Genomic DNA, 19559 nt, shown 5'->3' on the forward strand with positions numbered 1-19559 from the left:
TCTAACACAAACCCAACCTCTAACCTAACCCAGCCCGTGAGTTCTTTACGACCTGCGCGACAGGCTGCAAGATTCCCTTGTTGTCAGCAGCACCCAGAGCAGTACCTGTACTCCATCCCATTTTCTCCAGCATAGCCCGCCCTCGGTTTTCAGCTCCAATTTCAGGAGCAGAGGCGCCAACCACATCACCATCCATGTATGAAGTAGCACCGGACTTTCCACGCTTGGTTTGGGGGAATTTCGGCACTTCCGTGCCCCATGATTTGAACAACCGACGGTTGAACCTCCTCCCAGATAACAGATCGTCAACGTTGGATATAGTCTTTGGTGTGTATCGCGGAGTGCGCGTCGTCTTGTTGAGAACTGGGAAGCGAGAAAGTCCATGGCCGCGTGACTGTGATTTCAGATTCAGCGCATTGGCCAATTCATGTATCAGCTTTCTGCGTTGCTTGGTCATGGGCGGCAAGGACAGGCTATATTGAGTTAGCTATGTCAATGAGAATCAGCAGATCTAAAACAAACCAATTTTTAGGAGATATAAGGAATGAGCGAATCTCGGTCATAAATTCCTCCATGTTCATTTCCTTAGGGTACTTGACCTTGAGGTCTGCGTTCCCTACTTTCCTGCCCAGCAATCCTTGCGCCCGGAGCTCTGCCCGCTCTTTCTTCCGTATCCTCTTTTTGGTCCTGTCGTTCTGCCAGGCCTCCTCCTGTAGCTCGATTTCGAATTCACTGTCGGATAGTACCAGGTCGGAGATAGACTGTTTGCCCTTGGGTTGTTTCCGTAGACTTGACCGATCAAAGTCCATTATGTCAAACCCGAAATATGGATCAGACTCAATGGCATCCGCAAAAGCCGACGCTGATGGAAATGAAGGCTTTCCATAACGGGAACCCTTCTTGGTGTACCCAAGATATCCGTTTACCGGGTCCTCAAGCAGCACAAAGCCTTCAAGAGTGTCATCGCCTGATCCAGATGTGACCATATCATCCTCGTCATCTTTGCTTAGTGGAATTGAATCAGGTTCGGTGTCGATTTGCATTTGAGCTAATGATCTTGGTGATCCAATTTTAGAGCTTGTGGGGCTCGAGGCTGACAGGTCGAGTTGCGTTGAGGCTTTTTCGACGTCAATGCCACCTTCTAGGTCAATCCTTGCACCGGATGTCACTTCCTCGTGGTAGTCATTGTCGATATTGGCAATATAGTCGGCTATTGGGTCTATCTCTTCTTCCAGTGGCCAGTCTGGTCTCTCCGTGTTGGATTTAAGATTGTCTGTAGTGATAGCGGCAGGCGAAGGATCCCGGAGCATAGGGTTCAATGTCAGTGTGTGTGATTTCTGCACAACTGCGACAGTAGTCGTCCGCGAAATTTGCTGAATCTCGTTCTGGTGTATTTCGAGGAGAACGGGTACTGTGTTCCTCCTGCGGCCAGTGAACACAACCTCATCCTCACTCGAGTCGTCTATGTCCGATAAGCTCGACTGCAGTACTGGGTCCGAGTGCTCAGTACGAACAACCCCTTGTCCCTGTGAGTCAAAGAAGAACGGAACTTCGGGATCAGCCTTTTTGTCCGATAATTTGTCGGTATTTAGGTTTTCCCGGTCCGTGTCTGATTTTGCCTGCTCCTCGTTTGCTTGTTCTAGTGTCGGTTCCAATGTCGGTTCCAGGCTTCCCGCGCTCACAAAGTGGACGGATTTATGTCGAAGGTTGCTGTCTGACCATGCTCGCTGATGGGTTTCTGTATTCCGAGCTTCTTGCTGCATAGTAAACTGATGTGGCAATGGATCTTCTGAATTTTTTGAACTGGTTAGTTTCCATCAAACAGATAGAAGCACACCAAGTACCTCTGATCGTCGGTGCCCGCCTGTTACGGGCCTTGCCTTTCCCATGGCGGGCCATGGAGGTAAATGTGATCTGTTGATGGAAAGAGGAAGTGATGAGGGGGGAAATTAATTTGCCTTTGGGTCATGTCTGGGCGGTGACGGACATGTCCTGTAGCCAAGTAACTAATAACAACGTGAAGGGGTTTTATCAGACCTACGTGTATTTTGTTTTTCTTGTAATTGATTTTCAGGATTTTCTATCTTTTTTTTTTTTTCGAAAACTAAGAGGCAATTACAATTGTAGAGTATAGGGTGTAGATTGCATGCACCGTAGTGACGTCTTAGCCCGTGACTGAAGACTCCCCCTCACCAGGATATCATATTCATGTCTTTAGCAAGGGAAGATTCGACTTATCTAGGGCTTTTACCGATTTTCATCATTTTTCTTTACCATCTTCCTTTTTGTTTGTGGTTTTCCTTGGCTCTTTCTACGGTGACCTAGGTTGAACACTTGTTTTAAATTTCCGAGTCAGCTTTCAGGTTGGATAGGGAGAGAGAGATATATCTACTCACCTCCAATATTGGATCACTTACCCCATTCATGCCGAAAGCCACCATACCTCCGACAGACCCAACACAGCAAATCGACACCAACCATGACCGTGGACATGGAAAAGTGCAAACGTATAGTCCAATATTTCTGGGACCCAGAACCCACAAACAATGTACCTGCGGCGTCGATATGGTGCCTGGGCAAGGAGTATGCCCCCCCGCAACCATTCAGTGACCCGGCCAGTGAGTCCTGCCGAAGTGAATATGCAACCTAATGTCCCATCTTTAACCACCTACACAGCCAACAACCCGCACAGCTCCTCAGGACAGCCCGATGCAAGCACACTGAACGACACAGCATGGCCAAATGCCTTTGTTTCTGATTTTGAATCGAGGATCTGGATCACATATCGATCAAACTTCACACCGATCCCACGAACAAAGTCACCAGAAGCAATATCCTCCTTGACACTAGGAGTGCGTCTGAGAAGTCAGCTGATGGACCCCCAGGGCTTTACATCAGATACCGGATGGGGCTGCATGATCAGATCTGGACAAAGCCTTTTAGCAAATGCTTTCTCAGTTCTACTACTAGGGCGAGGTGAGAGATGCGTCTAATTCTGTGACAAAAAATCCCATACCCACCCACCCACCCCCAGCACTCAAAAAACCAGAGTTAATCAGACATACTATGCATAGACTGGCGCCGGGGGGAGAAAGAGGAGGAGGAGTCAAAGCTAATATCGATGTTCGCTGATCACCCCGAGGCTCCCTTCTCTATACATAAATTCGTCAATCGCGGTGCAGAATCATGCGGAAAATACCCGGGTGAATGGTTTGGGCCGTCGGCAACTGCTAAGTGTATTCAGTCCGTGTTGCCAAAACCCGAGCAATAGAGTGATGCTGATCGTGATAGGCTACTTTCAACCCAAAGCGAGGCACATCGACTCAGGGTGTATGTGACCAATGACACATCGGATGTATACGAAGACAAATTTGCACACGTTTCCCACGACAGATCAGGTTGTATTCAACCAACACTCATCCTGATTGGAACCAGGTTGGGGATCGAGAATGTCACTCCAGCGTACTGGGATGGACTCCGAGCTGCATTGACATATCCCCAATCCGTTGGCATTGCAGGGTTGGTCCATGCATCTGTTTGTGTATATGATACCAAGCATGCGCTAATTAAAACAGCGGACGCCCATCGGCATCGCATTACTTTTTAGGGGCTCAAGACTGCCACCTCTTTTTCCTTGATCCGCATACCACCCGTCCTGCAACACCTTATCGACCAGATGAGCTTTACACTCAAGAGGAACTGGATAGCTACTACACCAGCCGACTACGGAGAATCCATATCAAGGACATGGATCCTAGCATGCTGATTGGATTTCTCATCAAGGACGAAGAAGACTGGGCTGACTGGAAGAAACGAGTTCAATCCACTCCTGGACAGCCCATTGTGCACATGCTCCCCTGTCAGCATCAGCCAGATAATGGCCAAGGTCGAGCGGAGGCACTGGACGAAGTTGAGGCACTGGACGATTCAGATGAGATTGAGTGAGTTGTAGACAAACCAGGAGATGCAGGAAGCCTTTTCTTTTTTCTTTCTCTGATTCGCGCCCAGATAAAATTTACCAGAAAAGAGAGAAATAGAATCATGATGCAATGCAATTAAGCATTTGGAATTTCGCGTTCTAGTAGGGGGAGGCCAATCCATGCCTGCCCCAGACCCGAGTTATGTTACACCGCATTCACGTATCGAGTGGTAACCATTCAAAAAAAAATCACCCATCGGGGAAAAGAAAATTCAAGCCATCCCATGACGCATTAGAAACCCGCAAAACACCCATAACCGACCGCCTCAGAGCCCATAACAGATCAAGAGGCAGTAAAAACAAAAGCAAGCTGGAAAGAAAACGTAAAAGAAGCCGCTTATTTGGCGGAAGAAGAGTACTTGGTCACAGCCTTGGTGCCTTCAGAGACGGCGTGCTTGGCAAGCTCACCGGGGAGGATAAGGCGCACGGAGGTCTGGATCTCCCGGGAGGAGATAGTAGACTTCTTGTTGTAAGCAGCCAACTTGGAGGCCTCGGTAGCCACACGCTCGAAAATGTCTGGAAAAGGAACAAGTCAGAATGTTTGAATTGATAATAAAACGCGTAAACGCAATTCCCCCCCCTCATCCGGGGAAGTCTGCGCGAAGAAAGAACATACCGTTGACGAAGGAGTTCAGGATGGACATAGCACGAGTGGAGATACCAGTGTCGGGGTGGACCTGCTTGAGGACTAGAAATGTATAGTAAGTATTGACGCGTTCTTATGGAAATGGATACTGTATTTCAAAAAATAACCCACCCTTGTAGATGTAAGAAGAGTAAGTCTCCTTGCGGGTCTTGCCGCGCTTCTTCTTCTCGCCGGTGGCAGCGCTGGCAGTCTTTTTGCCAGCCTCCTTCTTCTCAGCAGGGGCTTTCCCGCCAACAGGGGCCTTGCCACCAGTGGAGGGCTTCTTCTCAGCGGCCTTAGGGGGCATTTTGAATGTAGTTGAAAAGTCGGTTTTAAAGGTGGAAGAGTAAAGAGTAAAGATGAATGAAACGTGTGGTTGGGAAACAGAGATGATATGTGGAAGGTGAAGTTAGAGAGACGCGGTGACGAGGGGAGACAGCGTCTTTATACTCGTGTTCCAAAGGCCGGTTGATCCTGGAGGGGGTGCAAAGGAGGCCGAATTTCAATACTGTAACAACCTGGTATGATCTGTATGATCAAACTGACATTGACGCGTCTTAAGGTGGGAAAGGTGGGTTATGTTCACGCTCAGCTGACTGTCAGGTATGGTAATGGAAACATATTATCACACCATTCCTGAAGGGGAATGTCTGATCTGATTGATCATTGGCTGCAAGATCTAAGCGAGACCGTGATCTGGAGGGCCCATTGATGCTGCCCCAACGTCACCCTCACCGCGTCCTTATAAAGGCCCTCCGCTTCCACACGCTCTCACACCTGCTCCTGCGACTTTACACCATAACTCAAGCTCTCCACCTCCAAACGACTTCAATTTCTCACCCACCAAGACCCTCCCTTTCCTTCCCCAAAACAAACCATCAAAATGACTGGCGGAAAGTCTGGCGGCAAGGCTAGCGGCAGCAAGAATGCGCAGTCGTAAGTTGTTTACATTTCGCGTCTTTGTATATTAAATACTGACATCAATATCTTCAGTCGTTCTTCCAAGGCTGGTTTGGCGTTCCCCGTTGGCCGTGTCCACCGTCTGCTTCGCAAGGGAAACTACGCTCAGCGCGTCGGTGCCGGTGCTCCCGTTTACCTCGCTGCTGTTCTTGAGTACCTCGCTGCTGAAATTCTCGAGCTGGCTGGAAACGCTGCCCGTGACAACAAGAAGACCCGTATCATTCCCCGTCACCTTCAGCTTGCTATCCGCAACGATGAGGAGCTGAACAAGCTCCTGGGTCATGTCACCATTGCACAGGGTGGTGTCCTTCCCAACATCCACCAGAGTACGTCTTCGTCATCTAAATCTATCTTTGTGTAATATACACTAACTTAATCTCCAGACCTTCTCCCCAAGAAGACTCCCAAGGCCGGCAAGGGTAGCCAGGAGCTGTGAAGGCTCTCTCTTTTTTTTCCTCGCAGTTTGTTCGTTTTTTTTTTCCGGCGCGGATTGGTTCTTTGACACGATAATGGGGTTATGGGACGGGCACGTTATGGCTCTGCGTTTTCTTTTTTTTTCTTCCTCTCTCTCATCAATTTCCTGGTTGTACATTATGTCTACGGACATGGAATGATACCGACGACCTTAACTCGCTTGAGGGATTTCAACTTTCGGATACTAGCCCTGGGCATGAGCCCAAAGCAATGAAAACTCCAGGTCTTTCAAGTGTTAAATTTACCAACTTGCCTTCAATGCTCCATCCATTCTTGTATCACGTAAATAATGTTTCTGGGCGAATTGTTCCTCCTGTGGTAGTTAATTTAATTGAATGAAATTGTCGATGCTAGATTCCGATTGTGTATTCTACATCTGCAGGAAAGACACGCAAACCTAAATGCTGCATAGTTCATGTTTGCAATTGGCCAAGTCTCACATTGTGTTTTGCAATAATCATTTGGCTTAGTGTGCAGCGGGAGGTTGGGCATCTATATAATCTCATGGTTAATGCAGATCGAAGGTTTCCTGGGGACGTGAACGTACATGGCAGGATTGGGGCCGGGAGGTTGCGTTCCCATTTGTTACCGCCGGGAGCAGTAGGTGCCCGGTATGGGTCAGGGTGCTTCCAGGTGGCCAGAAGCTTCTCTGTCTCACGCAGCAAGACCTAGAGCATGTGTTAGGTTTACCAACCATAAAATTCACAGTTTTGCATACCTGTTGCTGGCGAGGATCGCGGACGTCCTTGTTGGCCTCAAAAAGGGACCGGATATAGACTGCTTGTCCACGCCAGACTTGCCGCTGGACAGCCCAGTCAAGAGATAGTTTCAAAGAGCGCCGGTAAAGCGACCTATAATAGATGAGTGAACAGTCCGCTAGGGGACACCAGCGAACTCACTTCACAGCGGAGGTGGACATTGTGCTCAAGTTTTGTCCCGGGTCCAATTCCGGCCAACTGAAAGATGAAAAGGAAAATAAGAAAGCAAATTTGCAGATGAAACAGGTCTACCAAACAAAAATGACAACCTTGGAAATTGATAGGGTTCTTGGTGAACAAAATGTTGGAGTCGAGAGTTTCAATGTCGTCAGGTCGACTATTCTGGGCTTCCTAATTCGTTCGGTATAAACTTGCACAAATGGTCACCGCCCGCCCCCGTATTGCAAATTGCCTGAATGGCCTCACTCCGTCACCGTAGTGCAAGAAGAATAGTCCGCCTCTGCCGGAAGGGTACCCGGTTTACCTTAGGGCCCGATCTAATCCGAGCTTCATCTCCTTTGCTTCCTCTAATATTTAGAGTCGAAGCTTTTTCTTGGTCTCACGAAACCGGTTCGGCTTTTTCCAGCTGATTCACCTCTTTTTAAACTCATCATGGCTTCTCGAATCTCTATTGCGCGCCTCTCGGGCCAGCGCTTCTCGGCTGTGGCCAGAACCGCTCCTCGGGCACCAAGCCAGTTCCGCAATGTCAAGGGATTGTCTACCCTCACGCGGAAGATTTCAGCTCGCTCAGCTTCAGGCTTGTTGCAGGTCTCTTCCTCGGGGTAAGTATCCATGTCATTACCACCCGTCGCAATTTTAGCTCATACAACCCTATAGCGTCAATGTCTCGCGGCTCAATCTTGGTCCTCTGGGAGGCCACCAACTTCGCACCTATGGTAAAAGCTTTTTCCTCAAGCTTTCTTATTGTCCAATTGCTAATAGTGCTTAGCCGACTCCATCATCAAGGTCCCCAGCATGGCTGAGTCGATTACAGAGGGTACCCTCAAGCAATTCTCAAAACGTATGGTGCCTTGGCCGTGATTAAACATTTGATATTTACTTATTCTGGTGTAGAGGTTGGCGATTTCGTCGAGCGCGACGAGGAGATTGCGACAATTGAAACAGACAAGGTAAAATCTCGACTATGCTCCCACCCTTCACGGCTAGCACTGTTGCTAACATAGATTTTCTGTTAGATTGATGTTTCGGTTAATGCCCCGGAGTCTGGTACCATCAAGGAGTTCCTTGTGAACGAGGAAGATACCGTTACTGTCGGCCAAGATCTCGTCAAGATCGAGCTTGGCGCCGCTCCTGAAGGCGGAAAGAAGGACGAGGGTGCCGAGAAGACCAAGGAACCCGAACCTGAGGAGTCTGAGCCCAAGAAGGATGCTTCGCCCGCCCCGATCGAGACAGAGAAGCCCAAGGAGCCCGAACCTAAGAAGGCTGCGCCCCCTAAGGAGGCTCCCAAGGCGGAATCCAAGCCCCAAACCACTGAACAGCCAGCTCTTGGTGGTCGCGAGGAACGCCGGGTATGTTGACCGCCTATAGGCCTTCGATCTTGACTTAGAGCTAATTTTTGGTCCAGGTCAAAATGAACCGTATGCGTCTGCGTATTGCCGAGCGCCTGAAGCAGTCCCAGAACACCGCCGCTTCTCTCACCACTTTCAACGAGGTTGACATGTCCTCGCTGATGGAGTTCCGGAAATTGTACAAGGACGATGTGCTCAAGAAGACTGGTGTGAAGCTTGGTTTCATGAGCGCTTTCTCCCGTGCTTGTGTGCTTGCCATGAAGGATATCCCCGCCGTCAACGCTTCCATTGAGGGTCCTAATGGCGGTGACACCATTGTCTACCGCGACTACGTTGACATCAGCGTTGCAGTCGCCACCGAGAAAGGTCTTGTGACCCCCGTTGTTCGTAACAGTGAAGGCAAGGATCTTGTCGGAATCGAGAAGGCCATTGCCGATCTCGGAAAGAAGGTGAGCAGTTCTTCCTCCGGGGGTGGGAGTATGTGCAGTTTACTGACCTGTAATAGGCTCGTGACAACAAGTTGACCATTGAAGACATGGCCGGTGGTACCTTTACAATCAGCAACGTACGTTTTCCCTGTCTTTTGCGGTCAAGAACAACCCGGCTAACTTATCCCAGGGTGGTGTCTTTGGCTCGCTAATGGGTACACCTATCATCAACGTCCCCCAAACAGGTCAGTTCTCTGGTACTCATTTTTTTTTAATGGTTCCCATCTAATTTGTCTAGCTGTCTTGGGACTCCACGCCATTAAGGACAAGCCTGTCGCTGTGAACGGCAAGGTCGAGATCCGTCCCGTACGTACAGGCAATTCAATCACTGTTTCTTCGGTTTACTAATTTTCTAGATGATGTATCTGGCTCTTACCTACGACCACCGTCTCCTGGATGGTCGCGAGGCCGTCACTTTCCTTGTGAAGGTATGTCTACCTCCTTGTCCACCCGAACCAATCACTAACTTCATCGTAGGTCAAGGAGTATATTGAGGACCCTCGGCGCATGCTGCTTGGCTAGGTAGCATGAGTGTTTTGTCACGCGCCCTTTTTTTTAATCTATGTTTTCGTACCTGGAGCGGCCTTGCGCCCTTTGTAAATTATTATGTTCCAAGATTTAAATGCCATGTCAAGGACTGGTCTTATGGTTGGGCTCTAAGAACTATTCTTTTGTTAGGTGTGAAGCTTGCGATCTTGATGGGCCGTTGAACTATGTTTGAGATTGAACGGTCAATATGGTGATCGAATTGGTATACATGGTATTGCACTTCAAACAACTCGTGTTCGCGATGTTAGCTCACCTCATGTATCCGCTTGGGTTGGCATCGTTACACGTGGGTTAGGTAGGAGGGCATGTCCTCGCATGATTTAGGTAAGACTATTAAACCCCACAGTATTCTCGAACCCGCTGTGTCTCCTCCCGGGTCAACCCTTCCAGTTGACCATGCTCCAGCTGAAGAAGAAGAGGTGCATCCAGGACCTCCATGAGATCCTCGCAGAAATCGACATATCGATGCTGTAACCATTGGAGAGGCCACACCTCATCGAGCTCCTCTCGGCTTTTTAGATCCGCAGTACCAAATGGGGGTGGCATGTACTCCAGGAACATAGTACGGCTGACCTCCCACCATATGTCGAGATCACTGTCATTAGTTCTCCAGTTGCAGAGTCTGTGGAGCTGTTCTGGGAAGCGCACATGTTCTTCCAGCATTGCATGAACCATGAAGTGGGCACCAAGGTCGAACCAGCGTCTTCGGGATACGTGGGCGACTGCCGATTGACAGAAGTCCATGAACTGAACTGCGATATCAGACAGAGGCACAAAGTGACCGAGGTCACGATCTTTGGGGGGGTGCCAGTGGAGAAACAGATTGGACAGGTAGAAAATGCGTAATTTGAAGTCCAGGTCCCAGGGCAAGGGGCCGTCGAGACAATGACCCAGAAGCCGCTGGTGGAATTCTAGAGCCGTGGTCAGGATAAAAAGGATCCTTTGCTGGGAAGTTCTGGTACTTACGTTCCACCAAAAGCGCAAGCCTTTCAATGTCCTCGGTTGGTCTTGCTTGGCAAATTGCTTCTAGTATGCCACTGGTACACATGCAGACCATGTAGTCAAGGATCAGCAGATCCACGGTGGCTCGAGTGCTAGGGTTTCGTTCCGCCATTTTGAAGTCAACACTGAAGTGGAGGGTATCAAATGAAAAACATGTGAACAGTCATAGAGGGGTCCATGGTACCCTAGAAGTGCAGCTGTTCTCACGGCGATTGTGCCAACGCGCTTAGTCGACGCGTTTAGTCGAAGCCAATGCCCGCATGGGTAGAATGACATCACCTTCACGTGCGCACACGTGATTCGTATGACATTCTACGGTTTTACAGAGCAGAGCTGCACTCTTGAAATATCTACTAGGGTTACATGAAGACTTATACTATGTGTGGAGTTAGGGATAAATGTCCACACATATAGATTCAGCTGTAGGGACTGGAAGTGTCATATATGGTGAATGCGGATCTCATGGCGTCATCTATATATAATCATCCAGAAGAGTTACACATGTGTACATGCTATGTAATTGATCCAAACACACTTGCAATTCTTCCCTTTCACCCATTCAACACCCTCCCACCTATGCTTATTTTACATACAAAACCAAAACTGAGCTTCAGCATAGCAACACGGGCTACTATGGCGTGGTACTGTTCTGGATCCACCAACACCGAGTTGATTGAGAACTTGTTCAAGGCTGAATTGATCAAAAATGAGCGTGTGAGAGATGCCATGATAAGAGTGAGAAAATGGATTCAAATTTGTTTCAATATCATTTCTAACCATGACCAAGGTTGATCGAGCTCACTATGCTCCATCACGGCCGTATTCGGACTCGCCTCAACCCATTGGATATGGGGCCACCATATCAGCACCACACATGCACGGTCATGCATGTGAGTATCTGATTAATTACCTCAAACCAGGTGCTAGAGTGTTGGATATTGGATCTGGTTCAGGATACTTGACCCATGTCCTGGCCAATTTAGTGACTAGTTCATCCGCCGACGCCCAGGGACAGGTGATTGGCATTGACCATATCCCTGAGCTGACAGAGCTGGCTCGTACCAACATGGACAAGTCCAAACAAGGCAGTGAGTTCCAAGCATCCACAACGGTCAAGTTTATCACTGGCGATGGACGGCTTGGATGGAAAGAAGGTGCACCGTACGACGCCATCCACGTTGGCGCCGCGGCCGACAAGCTTCATCCAACTCTGGTGGATCAGTTGCGTGCTCCTGGGAGACTCTTTATCCCGGTAGAATCAGAAGACGACGAGAGTGCTATTGATAGTCTCAATGGGGGTCAATACATCTGGGTGGTGGATAAAAAGGAAGACGGATCCATTCACGAGGAAAAGGTTTTCCAAGTCAGCTACGTGCCCTTGACGGATGCTCCACGAGGATGAGACGTGAAATCCAAAGCCCATTTTGATTTTTGATTTTTTTTTAATTTTATATGCCCTTTACTTGGAAAGGATAAAAAATTAATAAATTAATGACAATATGAGTTTGTGTGCTTTCCTATACTTGTTTCTCATCGGAGCCTCAAAAACTTCATATTCAGCGAAATACATCAAGAAAAACTCCACGAACACCTTTGGTTGAGTCCACAGCAAAAGATAACCCAATTAGCGGAAGCCACCAGGGAACTTGAAACCTCCCTGGAATTGTGGACCACCCTGTTGGAAGAAGAACTGTTGACCACCGCCACCAAATGGGTTGCCCTGGAACTGACTGCCTCGCTGTTGCGATTCAGGATCATTGGGATCGTCACCGTTGTCAAACCGTGTCCGGAGTTCGGAGTCAGATAGAACTTCATAGGCTTCATTAATAGCCGCCATCTTTTTCTCTGCCTCTTCCTTGCTTACACCCTGGGAATTGGCCTTATCTGGGTGGTGTTGCTTCACTAGCTGGCGGTACGCGCGCTTGATCGTCCGATCATCCGCATCACGGCTAATACCAAGGACCTTGTAATAATCTTTCTGCTTGGAGCGCTTGAGTAGGGTCTGTGCCTTTTGTTGGAGGGATTGCGCCTCTTCCGAACTTGGATGATGTTCCTTGGCTAATTCGAGCGTACGTATGGCGTCCTCGAATCGATCCTCGTCCAAAGCAGTCTGTGCTTTATACAGGAGCCCGGCAAGCGAGTGAGGAACAAGCTGGAGAGCTTCGGCGCAAAAAGGACCAGCCTTTTTGATCATACGCATCTGGGTATGTTAGTGATGGAAACCAGGCTATCTGACGTGGGTACTCACTTCACGGTAAGCCTCGCAGGTCTTCTCGACTAGGAATGTGTAAAGATTATTTGGTGCCAGGCGATGAATATGGTTAGCCTGTCTTGCTTCTTCAACATCGGCCTTGACGTCTATAATCAGTCCACCGGATTCACCATCGCCGACCATGAGTTTTGCAGCATTGCTGAATTTGTGTGCGCCCAGGGCAGTTTGCAATGTTTCTAGTTGCTTGGCAAGCTTCCGTTCACGTCGATAGAGACGGTTGCACGGTTTCGAGTCTGGATCAGCATGGAGGCATTTTCGAATTTGAGTAAGGCCACGGTCACTGTCTCCGAGAGAGTAGAACAGCATGGATGACATTTGCAGGTGAGGTTCGACCAAGCTCGGGGACATTTGCAAAACATGTGCTAAATCGCTAAGCCCTTCTTCCGTCTCGCCCTTTTCAAAGTGACAATGGGCTCGGGCCTGCCGTAGAGGAAGCGCCGTATTTGCCTTCAGGATGGCCACATTTGCCTCGGAGACACATGTCTCCCAAGCGCCTTGCTTTTCGGCATTGAGAGCCAAGGTGGCCGCATCACGTGCGGCTTCTAATTCCCTGTAATCATCCGTCGACTTCTTTCCGGCCCGCTCGAGATCCTGCAAGGCCTCTTGCCAATGCGCGGAGCGTGCGTTTAGGCGAGATCGCTGTAGAAGAGCGCCCTCGAAATCCGGCTTGAGTTCTAGAACTCGATCAAAGTCACTTGAGGCTTGTGAGTTTTTGCCGATAGAAAGATATGCCGCACCCCGTTGAAAGATGGTGATATAGTTGGTTGGGTCGCGCGAAACGGCGGCGTCGAAGTATAACACGGCATCTCGGGGTGAGCCCTGCGCGAGGTGGGCCTTGGCGGAAGAGATCAACTCAGAGAGAGGTGTATCTGAAGGAATTTGAAGGGCGTATCCAGACGAGAGACAAGCTAGAAAGGCCGCGAGTGATTCCAAGGAAACGAGCATCTTGGACGTATGCGCAGTAATGGGACAGTAATGGGAGGTATGAATAAAGAATTTGATGAAAAATCAGTGTCCATAAAAGTGCAATTAGAGGAGCATAATCCAAAAACAAAATCAAAATAGCAAAGTGCAAAAAACAACAAGGAATCTGAAGTTGGAGGAGCACATGTTCATACTCCGTGGCCTTTACGTTTCGTGTTGTTCCGTTATCGTCATGTGACATGGAATTGTCTCCAATCGCTTTCACTCCGAATTTCGGTCTTCATCACTCTGACTTGAAGTATGCTCGTCAAGTTAAAATGTCGAATTTTCTTTCGGCCTAAGCTTGGTCTGAAACTGTTGCCTTTGCGAGGTGTACATACCGGTACGATCAGCGTGGTTGCTTTCTGATTAATGCTAATTGCGACCAAGCATCCGATTCTGCCTTGTCTCCAGCTCTTTTAACCAGAGCCCGCCTACTTGCGGCTGAACATACAAAACTTGTAGAGCGACTGGAGGAGTCCTTTGACGCAAAAACTGCCAAACGAGCCGGAGAACTGGCACCGGTTGCGAATACCTTGAAAGAATGGATCAAAACCAACGATGTATGTGCCTTGGAGACCTTCACTGGAGCCCTACTAATTCTGCTAGTCTATTGTCGAGCTCAAATCTCTACTTACCGATCCAAACACCGATGCCGAAATACGGTCTTTGGCAACAGACGACCTTGAGATTAGTCGCGATGCCTTGCCTACAATATCAGACCGACTGAAGAAGGCTCTCGTTCCGCGACATCCTTTTGCAGACCTTCCTTGCTTGCTTGAAATCCGACCCGGCGCAGGCGGAGATGAAGCAGGCTTGTTCGCGTTTGAGATGTTACGGATGTATGTTGCCTTTTGCTCCCGAAGGGGCCTCCGCCCAACAATCTTGAAACAGGACACAGAGGTCGGCCCATCCGACGACCGTCTCAGTGAAGCGGTAATTGAAATTGAAGCCAATGGTGCATATGAGATATTACGAACCGAATCGGGGGTGCACAGGGTGCAGAGAGTACCCGCAACCGAGACCAAGGGTCGCACCCATACCAGTGCCGTCAGCGTAATGGTATTGCCGAGTTTCCCAGAGGACGGTAGTGAGGTGGATAATGCACTGAACTTTGAAGATCCAAATAGCGATTACTATATCGACCCACAAGATGTGCGGGTTGAAAAGATGAGGGCTGGAGGTGCTGGTGGGCAACACGTCAACAAAACCGAGTCCGCCATTCGACTAACCCATATCCCCACGCATACGGTTGTCTCCATGCAAGACGAACGGTCCCAGCAGGCCAATCGGAGAAAGGCGTGGCAGATGCTTCGGGCAAAGCTGGCCGAAGCCCGGCAGGAAGCCCGTGAGCAAGAGCTTATGCAGCTCAGACGAGGTATACTGGGTGGCGTGGCCAAAATGGGCCGAGGGGATAAGATCAGAACCTACAATTTTGGTCAAAGTCGCTGCACTGACCATCGTACAGGCATCACGATCCATAATCTGGATAGTATTCTTGATGGTGGTGATGGTTTGGACGCTGTTATGGACAGTGTGCGGACCTGGATGGCTGAAGGTGAAGTTGAGGCCATGGTTGCCGAAGACATGGCAAAAGCAAAGAGTAAATAGCAGAGTCATTTTTCTCATGTACAAAGATACCATGTTTTTTATTGAGGCTCGACTCTATTCGTGTTCTACAAATACTTTCGCTCCGGATCCAACAAGTCCAGTCCATCCATAGCCTTCTCATACCTGTCAACCAGTTAGCAACTTTCATACTATGACTTGGGTCGGTCACAAACATGGTGAATACAATTCCTCCACTCATGATCAATCTCGCAAGTCGTGGCATAGCGCCAGACCACAAAGTTAAGATACCTTCATCCTTGACGATTCTTGTTGCGCAAACGATGCTGTTCTTGTAATGCTTGCTGGCCTCAAGTGATTGCATTCTGACATCGTTAGTACCTTCCATATGTATCGTTAGCACGTAGGGGTATTGACCTTGTCTTGACCGTGTCCAATGGTTGGGTCACATAACTGATTCATGTCAGTTTGGATTTGTCCTTTCTCTCCCCCCTTCTCTTCACATTTGTCAGGAATTAAGTCTTACACAGTGATGAGCCCTGCAATCCCACCAATTCCAAAGGTGGCTGCAGTGCCCAGCTTTTCGCCCGGCGCCGTATAGCCCTCTGCAAACTGCTTCAATGTTGTGTAGGCTGTGAATCGGGTTGCCGAGTTGGCGGCCTGTCTTGCTGTAGTGGGGACAAAGCCTTGGAAGAAGCCCTTGACACCTCTTTCATTGAAAATGAGCTTGCTACCGTGCAAGAAACCGCGCATCCGAGGGTTGGCAGCCTTCCGGTCGTCGATCCTATAGTTTGGTCAGTAGAGCCAATCAGAGATACGATGGGAACTTACAATTGAGTCTTAATGCTTTCAAAGGGAGTGACGGCGAAAAGAGACTCGGTGAATCCAGCACCAAATCCAGCAACAACCGTCCTTGGTCCTGAGATCTTGCCATTCTCATCCTGGAGAACTGATTTTATGGCATCGAAAGCGACGAATCCTACTGTGTATCAGCGGCAGTCCACACAATCGCGAGGCGTACACGCACGAATTCCAGCCTTGAGCGAGTTTCCGATAATCAGTGTTGTACATCCTGCATACCACTGGCGCCCGAACGGTGGCCATGGCAGCTTTTGGCCGTGGGTAAGCTGGCGATTGAGTTGAGTTCGGGTCTTCGCAACTGCAGCGTATTAGCAACATTGGTTGTCAGATGTTTGGAGGGATTATACATTCGGCCGGGTATGTGATCGCTGTAATATACGGTTAGCTTGTGGCCTGGTAGGGGGTCATTGAGCTCCTTACCAATCTCCACGGCTCCAGCGGTGGACCCCGCAAGGATGGAGCGAAGGGCGCTGGGCTATTTTAGTGGTGAGCTTCAAGCAGGATAGATCAATTGACCAGAGAATAAACCTTTGCCTTTTGATCCTTATTCACCATCGCCATCTTTTTTCGTAGTTCTGAGGAATTGTAGTCGCCGAATATCGGAGATCTAGCGATGTACGGCCTCCAGCACGTGCCAATACCGCAGTCGATGTTGGATGATGTAAAGAATCAGCCAGGGAGATTAGTGCATTTATATAACTCTCATATAAATCTGTTTTAGGTCACTCAAATCCTACAACTTACAACAGTGGGAACAACGTGGAGAGATATTGTCAATTCACTAGCTGAATCTACTTAGATTCGTTCAGCAACTAGTGCTCCTCCAGTTTTTTTTCTTTTTTTTCTTCTGGTTTTTTTTTGAGGGTGAGAGTGGTGTTCACCGTGTCTATAATAACGGGTAATCTCACAAAGTGAGTGTAGACAGGAGTGAGGTCAAGCATGGCAGATTGGTGGGAGGACTTCGGGGCTGCCAACAAAAGGTTAAAGGGTGAGATCATCGCTCATAGCATAGGGAACATAAGAAAAAAGAGCCCCGGGAAAAAATTGCACTAGACGCTTATCCCGTGGAACGCCATTTGCCTTGGAAATCCACGAAACACAGAATTCAGCCTCGGGAACGAAGAGCGTAGGCGCCAAAAATGCATTTTCCTCAAGAATCCTACTCATAGGACAAGGGACCGGAACGGAAAAGACATATGATACATTGCACTCCCGTATCATTATAACCGGATGATCAATGCCGTGATAGCCCGACAGGATCTCGAAGATAGGGCAGAACAGAAGAGAACTCGGGAAACCAAAGCGCAGCGATATGAAAAAGTTGTTGCTCGGGGGTGTTTGGCCTAAGAGATGGGCGCTTGGGATTGTCCCGGATTTGGTTGACCGAAGGCGATCCGGTTGGCGTCATTTTGTGCCCCACGACGTTGACCCTGTCCACGACCACGGTAAGAACTGCGTCCCCGATTATTGTAGTATTGGCCATGTTGTCCACCTTGCTGTTGACCGTGCTGTTGACCGTGCTGTTGACCGTGCTGTTGACCGTGCTGTTGACCGTGCTGTTGACCGTGCTGTTGACCGTGCTGTTGGATTTGCGGTTGGCCATTGTGATTGTTCCGGCGAGGTTGACGGTCTCCGTTCATGTTCACGGATCCAGCTCCAGTCTGGGGTAGAGGGTTGGATATCGGCCGAGGGATGTTCTCGGGAGAATCATAGACATAAAGCTTCTTGTCAATATTCTGAGGGATTGGCTGGATTTCGGTGCCCAGTTCTTGCTCAATCTTGTACAGATTGAACCGATCCTCCCAGTTGATGAGGTTAATGGCGAGTCCCAAGTGTCCGAAACGACCTGAACGACCGATACGGTGAAGATAGGTCTCCGCGTTCTTCGGGAAATCAAAGTTGATCACAACGTTGACTGCTTGAATGTCGATACCGCGAGTCAACAGGTCAGAGCAAACCAAGTTGCGGCATACGCCGTTGCGGAAGTCATGGAAGACTCGGTTACGGTGCTGTTGAAGCATCCGAGCATGAGAATAAAAGCACGAATAGCCGAGTTCGGTGATTTTTTTGGCCAGAAGCTCAACCCGATTGGTTGAGTTGCAGAAAATGATCGACTGGTTGATTTGAAGCTTGGAGAAAAGAGTGTTCAAGCAGTGAACCTTCTGCTTCTCCTCGACAAAAGCATAGTACTGGGTGATACCGCGTAGGGTAAGTTCATCCATAAGGTTGATCTCATAAGGGTTGCGCATATGTTTGTCCTTGAATGACTTGACAATCAAAGGGAAAGTGGCACTGAAGAGCATGACTTGGCGATCCTTGGGGTGGAAGGACATAAGTTGCTCAATGACAGGAGTAAACTCAGGAGACAGCAATTTGTCTGCTTCGTCCATCACAAAAGTCGGGCATTCGGCCAAGTCGGCGACACCTTTGCTAGCCAAATCCAGCACCCGTCCGGGGGTTCCCACAAGAATGTGAACAGGGTCATTCAACCGAATAATGTCGTCCATCAAACCCGTTCCACCAGTGGTAACCATAACATTGATACCGAGGTGTTTGCCTAGGGTCTTGCAGACCTGTGATGTCTGGAGGGCGAGCTCTCGTGTGGGGACCAGGATCAAGGCCTGGGTCTTTGTACTTTTGGGGTTAATGCGCTCGAGTGTGGGGATAACAAAAGCAGCGGTCTTTCCAGTGCCGTTCTTAGCTCGAGCCAAGATGTCTCTACCTGTGAGGGCAACTGGTATCGTCTCTTCTTGGATAGGGGAGGGCTTTTCAAATCCAGCCTCAAAAATGCCCATCATAAGTTCACGTTTGATGTAAAAGTCCTCGAACTCGAGGCCTTTTGTAGCAGTGACATCCTATTCAGAGTCAGTGTTTTGAAATTGATTGACACCAATAAAATGCTCACCTCAGTTTGTGGGCGAGCATCTTTAGGTGGGAGTTTCAATGTGTCCTGCAGTCTTTGCTCTGAGGTTCCTTCCCTGGTCAAGTCAGATTTTTTTGAGGATCTGAAAAAAAGTAAGATCGACTTACAGCTTAGAATTGCCGAGTTGTGCAGCAAGCGCGTCGGCCATTGTGACGATAAGGTGCTAAGGAGCTGGGAAGCAAGTGAGGTGACCGATTTTGTTTGCGATCAAGAGTGTGTATGTGGAAGGATGTGCGCAGAAATTGGAAGAGGAATTTTTCGGAAGAGTTTGAAGGTGACGAAAATGCGAGGAGAGGAGAGGGATGTTCGTCGAAACCGATAAAGTCAGGTTGTAGGGGACGGGATGTCGGGTATTCAATGATCAATGAAAGCTTCTGTGTGGAACCAAGAAAGATCTCTGATGCCAAAGCTGGGAAAATTCACAGGCAGGATTAAGAATGGTAGAAACCAGTTTTGTTGACAAGAGAGGGAGAGAGAGAAAAAGGTAGGAGAGATTGAGATTATGATGGCGGGGAGCGAAGAGGTTTGAGGTAAAGAGTGAAGCCAAACGTTCCGCTGGTTATGGTCACGTGCAACTCCACTACAACTATTTACTACACACATCCAA

At 48.8% G+C, this 19559-nt stretch overlaps 12 protein-coding genes across 12 annotated transcripts; 5 read left to right on the forward strand and 7 right to left on the reverse strand.

Annotated features, from left to right (window-relative positions):
* Positions 1-19: 19 nt before the first annotated feature.
* On the reverse strand, positions 20-1899 carry Pdw03_5400 (D111/G-patch; the record flags this gene model as incomplete). Its single annotated transcript, XM_014683427.2, has 3 exons — positions 20-473; positions 523-1789; positions 1845-1899. The coding sequence occupies 3 exons, from the start codon at positions 1897-1899 to the stop codon at positions 20-22; spliced, it is 1776 nt and encodes a 591-aa protein (XP_014538913.2).
* A 580-nt stretch (positions 1900-2479) lies between these two features.
* Positions 2480-4012, forward strand: Pdw03_5401 (Autophagy cysteine endopeptidase Atg4, putative; the record flags this gene model as incomplete). Its single annotated transcript, XM_066101050.1, has 7 exons — positions 2480-2618; positions 2677-2976; positions 3075-3243; positions 3292-3330; positions 3436-3519; positions 3576-3941; positions 4009-4012. 7 exons carry the CDS (start codon positions 2480-2482, stop codon positions 4010-4012), a joined length of 1101 nt encoding a protein of 366 aa, XP_065957990.1.
* Positions 4013-4316: 304 nt separating this feature from the next.
* On the reverse strand, positions 4317-4911 carry Pdw03_5402 (Histone H2B; the record flags this gene model as incomplete). The annotated part of the gene is made up of 3 exons (XM_014683424.1): positions 4317-4495; positions 4596-4667; positions 4737-4911. 3 exons carry the CDS (start codon positions 4909-4911, stop codon positions 4317-4319), a joined length of 426 nt encoding a protein of 141 aa, XP_014538910.1.
* Positions 4912-5487: 576 nt separating this feature from the next.
* Pdw03_5403 (Histone H2A) lies at positions 5488-6000 on the forward strand (the record flags this gene model as incomplete). The annotated part of the gene is made up of 3 exons (XM_014683423.1): positions 5488-5540; positions 5598-5890; positions 5948-6000. The coding sequence occupies 3 exons, from the start codon at positions 5488-5490 to the stop codon at positions 5998-6000; spliced, it is 399 nt and encodes a 132-aa protein (XP_014538909.1).
* A 504-nt stretch (positions 6001-6504) lies between these two features.
* On the reverse strand, positions 6505-6957 carry Pdw03_5404 (LYR family protein; the record flags this gene model as incomplete). The annotated part of the gene is made up of 4 exons (XM_014683422.1): positions 6505-6530; positions 6586-6706; positions 6757-6889; positions 6938-6957. 4 exons carry the CDS (start codon positions 6955-6957, stop codon positions 6505-6507), a joined length of 300 nt encoding a protein of 99 aa, XP_014538908.1.
* Positions 6958-7408: 451 nt separating this feature from the next.
* Pdw03_5405 (Dihydrolipoamide succinyltransferase, putative) lies at positions 7409-9335 on the forward strand (the record flags this gene model as incomplete). The annotated part of the gene is made up of 11 exons (XM_014683421.1): positions 7409-7578; positions 7634-7692; positions 7746-7817; positions 7871-7926; positions 7993-8325; positions 8382-8774; positions 8831-8890; positions 8944-8998; positions 9052-9119; positions 9170-9241; positions 9291-9335. The coding sequence occupies 11 exons, from the start codon at positions 7409-7411 to the stop codon at positions 9333-9335; spliced, it is 1383 nt and encodes a 460-aa protein (XP_014538907.1).
* Positions 9336-9695: 360 nt separating this feature from the next.
* On the reverse strand, positions 9696-10476 carry Pdw03_5406 (uncharacterized protein; the record flags this gene model as incomplete). The annotated part of the gene is made up of 2 exons (XM_014683420.1): positions 9696-10273; positions 10329-10476. The coding sequence occupies 2 exons, from the start codon at positions 10474-10476 to the stop codon at positions 9696-9698; spliced, it is 726 nt and encodes a 241-aa protein (XP_014538906.1).
* A 521-nt stretch (positions 10477-10997) lies between these two features.
* Positions 10998-11766, forward strand: Pdw03_5407 (Protein-L-isoaspartate(D-aspartate) O-methyltransferase; the record flags this gene model as incomplete). Its single annotated transcript, XM_014683419.2, has 2 exons — positions 10998-11099; positions 11152-11766. The coding sequence occupies 2 exons, from the start codon at positions 10998-11000 to the stop codon at positions 11764-11766; spliced, it is 717 nt and encodes a 238-aa protein (XP_014538905.2).
* Positions 11767-11988: 222 nt separating this feature from the next.
* Positions 11989-13581, reverse strand: Pdw03_5408 (Heat shock protein DnaJ, N-terminal; the record flags this gene model as incomplete). Its single annotated transcript, XM_014683418.1, has 2 exons — positions 11989-12564; positions 12613-13581. 2 exons carry the CDS (start codon positions 13579-13581, stop codon positions 11989-11991), a joined length of 1545 nt encoding a protein of 514 aa, XP_014538904.1.
* A 279-nt stretch (positions 13582-13860) lies between these two features.
* Pdw03_5409 (Mitochondrial translation release factor (RF-1), putative) lies at positions 13861-15210 on the forward strand (the record flags this gene model as incomplete). Its single annotated transcript, XM_014683417.1, has 3 exons — positions 13861-13942; positions 13990-14162; positions 14209-15210. The coding sequence occupies 3 exons, from the start codon at positions 13861-13863 to the stop codon at positions 15208-15210; spliced, it is 1257 nt and encodes a 418-aa protein (XP_014538903.1).
* A 65-nt stretch (positions 15211-15275) lies between these two features.
* Pdw03_5410 (Mitochondrial tricarboxylate transporter (Ctp), putative) lies at positions 15276-16590 on the reverse strand (the record flags this gene model as incomplete). Its single annotated transcript, XM_014683416.1, has 9 exons — positions 15276-15333; positions 15384-15533; positions 15586-15621; positions 15695-15952; positions 16000-16147; positions 16196-16327; positions 16377-16397; positions 16450-16504; positions 16558-16590. The coding sequence occupies 9 exons, from the start codon at positions 16588-16590 to the stop codon at positions 15276-15278; spliced, it is 891 nt and encodes a 296-aa protein (XP_014538902.1).
* Positions 16591-17372: 782 nt separating this feature from the next.
* On the reverse strand, positions 17373-19100 carry Pdw03_5411 (RNA helicase, ATP-dependent DEAH box, HrpB type; the record flags this gene model as incomplete). Its single annotated transcript, XM_014683415.1, has 3 exons — positions 17373-18884; positions 18935-19007; positions 19060-19100. 3 exons carry the CDS (start codon positions 19098-19100, stop codon positions 17373-17375), a joined length of 1626 nt encoding a protein of 541 aa, XP_014538901.1.
* Between the last annotated feature and the right edge of the window lie 459 nt (positions 19101-19559).

The sequence above is a fragment of the Penicillium digitatum genome, chromosome 6 (assembly GCF_016767815.1).
Source record: "Penicillium digitatum chromosome 6, complete sequence".
Classification (NCBI taxonomy): domain Eukaryota; kingdom Fungi; phylum Ascomycota; class Eurotiomycetes; order Eurotiales; family Aspergillaceae; genus Penicillium; species Penicillium digitatum.